The 11,735-nt window shown below is 35.1% G+C and overlaps 1 protein-coding gene across 1 annotated transcript; it reads left to right on the forward strand.

Moving 5' to 3' along the window:
• Positions 1 to 6,283: 6,283 nt before the first annotated feature.
• LOC118030278 (translocase of chloroplast 159, chloroplastic) lies at positions 6,284 to 11,318 on the forward strand. The gene is made up of 2 exons (XM_035034340.2): positions 6,284 to 6,575; positions 7,853 to 11,318. Exon 2 carries the CDS (start codon positions 7,887 to 7,889, stop codon positions 11,100 to 11,102), a length of 3,216 nt encoding a protein of 1,071 aa, XP_034890231.1. The 5' UTR covers positions 6,284 to 6,575; positions 7,853 to 7,886; the 3' UTR covers positions 11,103 to 11,318.
• The last annotated feature ends 417 nt before the right edge of the window (positions 11,319 to 11,735 follow it).

Below are 11,735 nucleotides of genomic sequence, written 5' to 3' on the forward strand. Positions count from 1 at the left end.
TTTGATGACTAATTATTAAGGTGGGTGGCCAACTCTTGACTTTGGTGAAAATCCTTATCTTCTTGTCTGAATAAAGCGTCATTGCTAATATCCAGAACTGGAACCAACTATACTCAATGAAAGTTATAGGAAATTGTCTTATCTTTTCAGGAAAAAAAAATTGGAGGGTCATTTTGAACTTTTAGAACTCAAGATATGGGTTGAACACTGAAAACAATATCTGGGCTGCAGGACAGATTCGGACTTCTCCGTTATTGCTATTAATTTGGACTTGAAAACGGCCTTTTAAAATCTTGGACTTCACATGAAAGTTGTAGGCATATGTCTTACCAAATCTTTCCAAGCAATTGAGGTCATTTGGACATCTAGAACTCGAGATATGACCCAATTACTGAATAGTGTTCCAAATTTGGATTGCACCAACATCTCTTTTCTAAGTTTGCCCCTCTCTTTGTCCTTTCAATTTCAATACTTAAACTCATCAATCAATCCTTTCATTTATGTGATAAGCCTGCATTTAAGATGAATATTTACCATAAATTAAAGGTATATTATAAATTATTATGTTTGTTTATATATAAAATATGTTTTTAGTTACGGAGTTATTGATACTTCAAGTACAAAATGATGATATAAAACCTTGATAAAAATACACTTTTAAGTACAAATCAATTATTATCCTTCAATGTCAACTATATTTTCTCTAAATTCTGAGCAAGAATTCAATACTTCTCTTTAAGTCTCTTAAACCTTGGTGAGTTCAACACTCATTACAGATAATAGTGTTAACCCGACGACTTAAGGCATTTGCAGCTTTATTCTTCTATTTCCAGATTTATATTTCAAAACAAATGAATATGCTTGCAAATATTTCAACCTAAATGACCATGCCTATGATTGAGCTTCTTTTTGGGAGTTTAAAATAGCAAAGGGCCTCATGGTCGGAGTAAAGAACAAACTCCTGTGACAACAAGTTATGGCGCCAATAATGCAAGACCTGAATCATCACATAAAATTCCTTATCATAAGTTGAGTACTTTTGTTTGGCCTCGTTAAGTTTCTCACTAAAGTAGGCTATATAGTGGCGTTCTTGACTAAGTACCCCATCTATACTGACTTTTGAAGCATCACATTCTACTAGGGCCTTCGTCATCTTCTTCTTAACCCCCTCAAATGCCTTATTAGCCCATTTACCCACTGAAACTCACATTGTTTCAAACAATTTGTAATAGGCGACATAATAGTTCTAAATCCCTTAATGAAATGATGATAGAAAGTTGTAAGCCTATGAAAAACTAATGAACCTCATGAATAGTCTTTAGGCCCAGGCCAATTTATTATCGCTTGGATTTTCTGGGGGTCAACAAAGACTCTTTTACATGACACTATAAACCCTAAAAAGACCACTCGATCTGTAAAGAAGGAACACTGTTTGACATTTGCAAACAAACTTGCCTTTTTTAGGGTGGTAAAAACTTGAATAAGGTGATCAAAATGCTCTTCCTTGGTTTGCCATAAATAAAAATATCATCTAAGTACAACCACCAAGAAATTCCTATAAATGGCTAAGCATTTGTGTGTCATTACTCTCATACAAGTGCTTGCTTGCATTGGAAAGGCCTAAAAGGCATGACTAGCCATTCATATAAACCATCCTTAGTCTTAAATACCATTTCCCATTCATCTCCTGGACGGATCCTAATTTGATGATACCCACTCTTCAAGTTAATCTTAGAGAAGATCTAGGCTCCTGCCATCTTATTTAGCATGTCATCCAATCGAGGAATTGAAAAACGATACTTGATTGTAATCCTATTGATGGCTTGACTATTTACACACATTCTCCATTATCTATCTTTCTTAGATGTTAACAGTGCAGGTACTACACATGGGCTCAAACTCTCTCTTATAAATCCCTTTTATAACAACTCACATACTTGCCTTTTCAATTCAACATGTTCATTTGGGTTCATCCTATAATAAGACAAGTATGATAATGTGGCACCAGGGACAAAATCTATGATGTGTTGAACATCACGTATAAGGGGTAAAGCATCCGGTAGTTCAAATGGGAAAACATTTATAAATTCTTTCAACACTTCCCTTACCACTTCAGGTGGCTCATCTAAAAAGTCTTCTACAATCTCTTTGGCCACTAAAGCAAACACAACAGACTCCTTACAAATCTCCTTATCAAACTCCCTAGGACTTATTATGTTAAGCCCTCTTTCTTTCACTTTATTCTTTTTTTGACTATCATCATTAGACCTCGGAGGTAATCCAATAAGTTGGATTTTTTTACCTTGAAAAGTGAATGAACAAGAATTTGATCGCCCAAAAATTATAACGTCTAAATCATATAAACAAGGCCTACCCAAAATGACGTGCCCTACATCTATGGGAATGACATCACACACCAAATTTCCAAGATCATTTAGATCCTGAAAATCATCGGGGATTGGGTTCATATACTTTATCATCACAATGATCTTCTTCACCCATACCCTTTTATCCCTTGATGAATAGAGTCTTATTGAGGCAATTAGAGGAAATATGATCAAAATCCTGACACTTAAAACACTGAATTCTTGAGGATATCTTAAGTGCTTCATGAAAAATACCCTTACCCTTGCCTTCTCTAGGCATCTAGGAAATCAAAGGATTGGGTTTACAAGGTGGGGCACCCAATATGGAGTTATTACTACTAGGTTGGGATCTAGAAGGGGTACTATGAGTGTCCTGACGTCTCATCCACTGGCTTTTTATGAGAAAGACATAATTTTGTATTATGGTATAAGCTTTATTAAAGGTAGACACACCTTTAAGTACAACCTCTCTTCGAAAGTCATCGTTTAAGCCTTTTTGAAATCTACTTAGGGTCATCGCTTCATTCTCCCTAACTGCATGCCCCATCCTATACTCATCAAATTGTGCCACATATTCATTGGCAGACTTGCCTTATTTCCTCAAGTTATTCCATTAGTCCAAAAGATTTCCTCTATAAGAACGAGACAAATACTTTTTTTTTTCTAACTTGGTCTTCGTTTCAACCCAATCAGTAATAGAAGGTTGACCTCTCCTAACCAAAAACTCTTCTACACTTTCTCAATAGAGCTGAACGGTCCTATTAAGTTTTATCTTTGCAAATCTTACCCTTCTATTCTCAAATAAATTATACCAGCCAAATAATTGAGCCATGTCACGAATCCATCTATCAAAGATCCACGGGTCAAGTTGACCCTTAAAAGTTCAGGCTTTTACTTTGATATGCCTCATGACTCGCTCGTCAGGGTCATCGTAGTTATGATGACCTTGATTGTGGTTGTATTGACAGTTTCCTAAGATGAGCTGGTCTTTTGATGATAATCATTGAATGTTCACTATCATTAGGGTCATCAAAGTCATTGTGACCCTGGTGTTGGTTATGGTGGCGATTCCTATGAGGAACTGGTCTTGGAGGATTCTTATGGTTGTTATTAGAATGTTCACTCTCACTAGATTGACTTACTTGCAAAGTTTCTATAGACTCTACCCTCCAATAAAGGTTGTTCATTTGATTGGACATGTTGTTCATTTTCGTTTGCATAAGTTGTAGATTGCTCTTAAATATCTTTTAAGAGCATTTACTATTAGTTCGGGTCCATGGTAGCTATAACTTCTAGATTGTGTACTAGATGACCAACTATGTAAATACATGCAAAACTAATCCTGAGACCGTGACTGAGATTTTATAAACACTTGTAAGTAAAACACAAAATAAAACTATAGCTAATATTTTCATAATTTTTTTTTTTTTAATCTTTGAGACTAAGTAATGACAAATTAAACCAGAAAACTTCACAAGCAAGTAACGTAAGTCCTCTAAATGAACACAGATAATCCAAACACAATGTTTTAGTTTTCCCACGAATTTAACCAAGCTTCACAATTAATTAAGAGGATCGGATATTCAATGCCAATAAATAAGCCCAAAATTAAAGTAACTCAACTTACGAGGCGGGTTATGTAATTTATTTATGGGCAAGCATAAAGAATGATATTAATGCTAAATCTTGATTAACAAGTGTAACAACATACCATGAATGATGATATTCAATGGGTAAAAGAATTTCTGACCAAATGACATTGCAGTTGACAAGGCAATGTAGGATGATGTGGCGAAGTTTTGCTTACGTGGCAAATCGATGACGTGTTTGGCTATACTAATGTGGCTCCAGAGAAATGAGATGGCAGGTGACGTGGCAGGGTTAATTAATTTTGCCTCAAATATCTTTTGTGCTGCAATCTCTTTGCTGAGTTTCCTTGTTGTTGTTGCTAGCGATGTGACATGTCTGCTGAAGACAAACTATTGAGGGCATTGAAGGTGTTTGTTGCCACTAGTTTGTGTTGTCCTTCTGCATGTCACTGAAGATTAGGATCCACTGCTGTCTCCCACGGTATTGATCTGGTGGTTATCGCTAGTCTGTGTTGTCATTCTGTATATTGCTGAAGATGAAGATCTATTGATGTCTCCTGCGGTGTCGATCTGGTGGTTGCCACTAGTCTGTGTTAGAGGTTATGGTGGCATGGACTAAGATTATTAACACCCATTGACGTACTGCTGCCAGTGTGGACTTTTTGCTATGATATATTGTCCTCTTAGTTAACTATTCAAAATTTTAGAGTTGTCATCTTAGTTATTGTCATTTCAACGTTTTTTAATTTTTAATTTTTGTTCTTGATCTTTTTATAAAAAAAATTTATTTTTTTTTCAATTTCATTATTCAATCATAATTAGTTATATATATATATATATATATATATTTTTTTTTTCTAATTTGGTTCTTATTTTTAATTTTTTTTCTCTAATCCTTTTATACAATTATTTATTTATTTATTTTTAATTTCATTTTTTAATTCAAATTTATGATGTATTATTTTTTTCAATTCAGTTCTCATTGTTTTGATTTTCTTGTCCTTTTGTTAAAATGATTTTTTTTTTTCAATTTCACAATTTGATAAAAAAATTTTAGTTGTCTTCTAATTTATTTTTTTATTTCAATTTTGATCCTCATCCTTTTAATTATTATTTTTGGTTTTGATCCTTTTGTATAATTGAATTTTTTTTTTAATCTCATCACTTAATATTTGATTGATTGAAGATTGAGCCTTCACAACTTTTTAATGTAAGGTGCTTGCAGTTTAATAACTCTGATTATGAGTTTGAAAAGTTAATGTGAGTTTTTTTTTCTTGTCTTATTTTTTTTTTAATTTCATCGTTTGATATTTTTTTTTTAAATGGGCTATGTTATTTTCTTCCATTTATTTTCTATTGAGTTACATTGATCTCATGACCTAGGTTACGAATTTGACAGATTAACTCGGGTTAAACTTACCCCTTATTACCCATGTTATATATTTATCATGCTAACTCATAGTGTTTTTTTCGATAATTTTTTTCTCTGTTTTATTCTTTTATATTTAATTGATTGAAAATTATACTACATTATTTTTTTCTTTTTGAATTTTTTTTTCAAGTTGTCATGAACACTTTTTTTTTTTTAAAATAAATTATTTATTATTTTTTTTATATAATTAAAATAAAATTAATTAATTTAATTGAGTCAATCAAATCATAGAATTTCTTTTAAATGCCAATATATAAAATACTATTTTTTTATAAAAAAATAATACAGCCTCTCAATATAGAGCACATGCCAATCTCTAGTTGATTTACTAAAAAGAAAACTTTTTTCCTTCTTACCATAATGCACGAGAGAATACAAAATAAATAATTAAATTAATAAATCAGACATATATTAGCATATGCCAAAAACAACAATAATAATTATAAGTCACATATGGCTCAAAAATTAAAGTGTTGGTTTGGTGAGTTAATTTATTTCTATCCAATCGTCTTTCATGATTTTTATTTAAGTTTAAAATGATATTTTTAATATTTTTTTAAAATAAAATCAAGTTTTAACTAAGTTAAATAAATCAAATTGCATTTGAAGTTTTTCAAAATATAATATGAGTCAAAACACATACGTGAATAGATTAAATTTTTTTTATTTTTTAAAAAATATTTTTATATTAACACATGAAAATGATTAAAAATATCAAAAAATAATTTAAAAAAATCATATTTTATTAAAAATCCGTGCAAACACAGCCCAAATCAGGGCCTTAATCGATGTGCAAACTGTTTCGAGAATGTCTTCTACTGTTAGGGGGAAAAAACACGGAGCTTGAGGAAAATGACTGAAGATGAGGAATATTTTTACTGTATGCAGGTTGAACTGAGAAGAGATACTTTCTGGTTCTAGCCCTAGGGTGTCCAAGAAAACAAAACCCATTAAAAAACAAAGGCTGTGTAGTTTTTGGTTTCATTTATCCACAAATTTATCTCCAATCTTCCATTCGTAGCCTCATAAAAACAGTAGTAAAGTCTACAAATGTAACCTCACATAAGCTAACAAATATCCCTTATCAAAACACAAATCCTCTTTGCATGCAAACTCTCCAATATTCACTCTTAACAAAAGCCAAAAGCTACAGGATCCATAATCCAATCGTTTTTCCCAAGTAAGAAGGTATGTATGATGTAAACACTCACTCTCGTTTTTTCCCATCATGCTTTGCTTCATGTTTAGTTTATTCTTGGTTTCACTTTTCATGCTGCTTGTAATGTTGGGAGATAAGAGAAAAGAAAAGAAAGGAACTTTTGTTGTTGGGTGTATTTATCTTTTTGAGGTTTTGGTTTTGGTTTGTCGCGCACCATTTGCTTGGTAAAATGTCACAGAGGGGGTTTGCATGGATATTTGAATTGATTAAATTGGTAAAGGGTTTTGCTTGAGGATAGGTTGGAGAGGTTGTTGTGTGTTACACGTGAGCCCAGATGAGGTTATGATTTGATTGTAAGATAAGATTAAGTATTGGAAATTTTTGTTTCACAGTTGATTGTTTTAATAGTTTTATGAGATATTTTGCAATCTTTTGGAATGTTTGTATTGCTGCTACAAATTTTAATAAGTTACAAGTTGAGGTTTTGTGACTTAGCTTTTGTCTGATTCTTGGAAAGATAACCCAGAAAACTGTAACCATGGAGGAACTGGTAACCATAAGTTCCCCCCTTTTTTAAGAAAATATAAATTATCCATCTAAAAAGATGAGAAAAGTTACAGGAAAAAATAAAATTTTTAAAAGAACCATTGTGCTTGGACACTACTTTCCTTTAGTTAAGTATCGGGAGGAGCATGCTTGAATTTTATCCAAGATTCAGCTAAATCAGATGTAGCTGCCCTCACCACGAAGGCAAAAGAAAGGAGCAAGTTTTAATAAATAATTCTAAACAAAGTTGGTTGGTACCTCCACCTTTTCTTTGAATAAGATGAAGCGTTAGTCCTTTTGATTTTAAAGAGTTGCAGCATAGAATGCAATTGATATATTGCATTACCATGAAATTATCTTTGTTTTCCATAGTTTTGATTTCTTGTTCTTCCTTTGTCAAAGGATTCACCACGAAGTCACACAATGATCTGTTGACACGATGTATATGAGTTTAGTAACATTTTTGTGTTATTTCAAATATGTTTATTTTATTACCAACTTGTATATTCTGCTTATGTATGCCATGAGAGTTTCCCAGGGTCGATTAATTTATCTTGGATATGTGAAAAGTTGTGAGCTATCAAGAATAAGATAGAAATTTCTTAGTTCGATGAAGTTCTTATTTGGTTTTTTGGTATGGGAAAATAAAAATAATTTCAAGGATATAGTTGCTTCATGTCTGTTTTCCAGCAAGGGTCATGTTGTTTCATCTCAGGTTCATGTTGATGACATAAAACGTTACTTTCTGGTGATGATCCAGGGATTTGGTATCCGGGGCTTCAGAAGAAAATATCATGAGTGAATTGGAGCAAAGATTAGCGGTCTCTTGTCCTTCAGGGACTGAGGTTTCTCATGATCATTCACTGAAAATTGACGAGAAGATTACTGCAGACTCAGATGAAGAAGCAGACACAGTTCAGGAGCAAATGGGAAAGGAATTAGTTGATTCTCCTCCAGCTGCCAGGGTATCTCATGATTATTCAAACCAGCAGATTACTGCAGATGTAGATGAAGAAGCGGGCATGGTTAAGGAGAAAAGCAGAGAGGAATTATTTGATTCTCCTGCAGGGAGAATTGACGAGCAGATTATTGCAGCTGCTGGGGTATCTTGTGATTATTCAAACCAGCAGATTACTGCAGATCCAGATGAAGAAACGGACATAGTTAAGGAGAAAGGCAGAGAGGAATCATTTGATTCTCCTTCAGGGAGATTTGACGAGCAGATTGTTGCAGATGCAGATGAAGAAGGAAAAATAGTTACAGAAAAAATGGGAAATGAATTTTTTGATTCTCCTTCATGGGCTGATATTTCTCATGATCGATCACGTAGAACTATTGAGCAAATCATAACCGACTCAGATGAGGATGCAGACATAGTTGAGGAGCAAATGGGAAGGGAATTAGCAGACATAGTTAAAGAGCAAATGGAAAAGGAACTATTTGATTCTCTTTCAGGATTGGAGGTTTCCCATGATCATTCACAGAGTATTCATGAGCAGATTATTGAAGACTCAGATGAAGAAGTGGATTCTATCAATGAACAAATTGGAGAGGAATTGTTTGATGCTTCTTCAGGTAGAATTGATGGCCAGGTTATTACAGACTCGGATGAAGAAGGAGACATGGACACAGAGCAAATGGGAAATGACTTGTTAGAGTCAGATGCATTGGCTGCTCTTTTGAAAGCAGCAAGTAGTGCTGGTATGGATGGAGGCAGAGTTGCAATAACCTCTGCTGATGGTTCCAGGGTATTTTCTCTAGAACGTCTTGTTGGTTCAGATTCCCCATTTCGAATTGTGAGACCTGCTCCGCTGTCTGAAACAGTCGAGGATGTAGCAAAGAATGATTTGAATGAAGAAGATAAGAAGGTGATTGAGAAGATACAGCAAATTGCAGTGAAGTTCTTGAGGCTTGTCCAGCGACTTGGACAATCTCCTGAAGATTCCATAGTTTCACAGGTGTTACACAGGCTGGTCGTGGCTACAAGGGCACATGTTAATCAAGAGTTCAGCCTTGAAAATGCCGAGAAAATGGCCATGCATCTTGAAGCTGAGGGGAAAGATGATTTAGATTTCTCTTTGAGCATTTTGGTTCTTGGGAAAACTGGAGTGGGAAAGAGTGCGACCATTAATTCTATTTTTGGTGAGAAGAAAGTTGAGATCAATGCATTTGAGCCTGCCACAACTATGTTGAAGGAAGTTGTTGGAATCGTAGATGGAGTTAAAATCCAAATCATTGACACACCAGGTCTCAGGTCCTCTGTGAAGGAAGAAGCTATCAACCGGAAAATACTAGCATCTATAAAAACCTCAATAAACAAGTTCCCTCCAGATGTTATCCTATATACTGATCGGCTAGATACCCACTCACTAGATCTCAATGATTTACCGATGTTAAGATTGCTTACCAAATCTCTCACTTCATCAATATGGAAAAATTCTGTTGTCACTCTGACCCATGCCACTTCTCCTCCTCCTGATGGACCATCCGGGTCTCCCCTAAGTTTTGAGATGTTTGTTGGTCAACGATCCCATGCTATTCAGCAAGCCATCAGCCAAGCGGTTGGTGATCTGCGTCTGATACATCCAAGAATGATGCATCCAGTGTCACTTGTTGAGAACCATCCACTGTGTCAGAAGAATGAAAACAGTGAATATATCCTTCCAAATGGACAAAGTTGGAGACCACAATTATTACTGCTATGTTATTCATTGAAGATTTTATCGGAAGCAAGTTCTATAGCCAAGCCTCGAGATCCTTTTGATCACAAGAAGCCTTTTGGTTTCCGTCTCCGCTCTTTACCTTTACCCCACCTGGTGTCTTCTCTATTGCAGTCTCGCCCTCATCCTAAACTCACTGCTGATCAGGGAGGAGACGACATTGACTCTGATATTGACTTGGTGGATCTATCAGATTCTGATGAAGAAATTGAGGATGAATATGACCAGCTTCCACCATTCAAGCCTTTGAAGAAATCTCATGTTGCGAAGCTCACAAAAGAACAAAGGAAAGCTTATTTGGAGGAGTATGATTATCGGGTGAAACTCCTTCAAAAGAAGCAGTGGCGAGAAGAGGTGAAAATGTTAAAGGGGATGAAGAAGAAAGGCAAAGATGGTTATGATGGCATTGGTGAAGATGTGGACCAGGAAGATGTCGGTCCTGCCACTGTTCCGGTTGCTATGCCTGACTTTGTTCTCCCACCCTCCTTTGACAGTGACAATCCTTCTTACAGGTATCGAGCATTGGAGCCCACTTCTCAGTTTCTTGTGAGGCCAGTTCTGGACTCCCATGGGTGGGATCATGATTGTGGGTATGATGGTGTTAGCCTTGAAAGAAATCTTGCTGTTGCGGGTCAGTTTCCAGGCGCATTTGCAGTTCAAATCACAAAAGACAAGAAAGACTTTAATATCCACTTAGATTCTTCAGTTTGTGCCAAGCATGGAGAAAATGGATCAACGATGGCAGGATTTGATATTCAGAATGTTGGAAGGCAGCTTGCCTACATCCTGAGAAGTGAAACCAAATTCAAAAATTTCAAGATGAACAAAACATCGGCTGGGATATCCTTCACTGTGTTGGGTGAGAATGTAGCCACTGGAATCAAAATTGAGGATCAGATTGCTGTTGCAAAGCGCTTGGCTTTGGTAGGAGCTGCTGGTGCTGTGAGATCTGGAGGCGATACAGCATATGGAGCCAACTTTGAAGTGTGTCTCAATAGTAAGGATTTTCCTATAGAGAAGGATCGATCCACATTAGGTTTGTCCTTGATGAAGTGGAGGGGTGATTTGGGTCTGATGGCCAACTTGCAGTCTCAGTTCTCCATTGGTCGGAATTCCAAAATGGCTGTTCGTGTCGGAATGAACAATAAGCAAAGTGGGCAGATCACCATCAAGACAAGCAGCTCAGAAATGCAAGTTGCCCTCATCGCTATTGTTCCAATCGTAACATCCCTCTTGAGGAGTATCTATAATGGTTATGCGGCAAGCAACTCACACGCATTAGACTACTAGGTAGTTTTTTCCATATACCGTTATTTGTTAGAGAACTTCAATTTTGAGAGGGTAGACATCTAGCAAAAAGATAGTCAAAGTCTCACATGTCTGAATGATTATTATGATTATGATTATAGCAGCTTTATCCAGTCTGCAGGACATTCAATTTAAATCTATATTTTTTGGCTGAGCTCTTAAATAATAAGCTGAATCCTTCTCGTTTTGTTCCTTGAATTGGTTCGTTGATTCTTTCGATTCTTAGTTTTAATGTTCTTGCTATCAATCACATATCCAGGTGAAAAGCAAAGCAGCAAGAAAAAGGGATTTTTGGTGGCTATTTTTTGTTTACGAGGAAAAAGTAAAAAGTACGTGTTGATTTTTATTTAAAATACAACTAAACTGAAAAAAAAAAAACCAAAATCAAACTAAAATTAATTTTAATTGACTGGTTTTGATTTAATTTAATTATTTTTAGTCAAAAACTGAAAAACCTATATTGTAACATAATGCTAGAAGCTATTATGCTAGTATTTAGCTAAGCAATGCAATAAAATTTGGGGGAAAGAAATGATGTTAAGTAGAGGGAAGTAAAAAAACGAGAAAACTAAAAAAATAAAATTAAAAAAACCGAACCATGAAAAAAACCTGATT

Source organism: Populus alba, chromosome 8 (genome assembly GCF_005239225.2).
Source record: "Populus alba chromosome 8, ASM523922v2, whole genome shotgun sequence".
Taxonomy (NCBI): Eukaryota; Viridiplantae; Streptophyta; class Magnoliopsida; order Malpighiales; family Salicaceae; genus Populus; species Populus alba.

Bases quoted from the DNA above. Each gene is read 5' to 3' on its own strand.
- LOC118030278 (XM_035034340.2), top strand. From the start codon at position 7,887: ATGAGTGAATTGGAGCAAAGATTAGCGGTCTCTTGTCCTTCAGGGACT.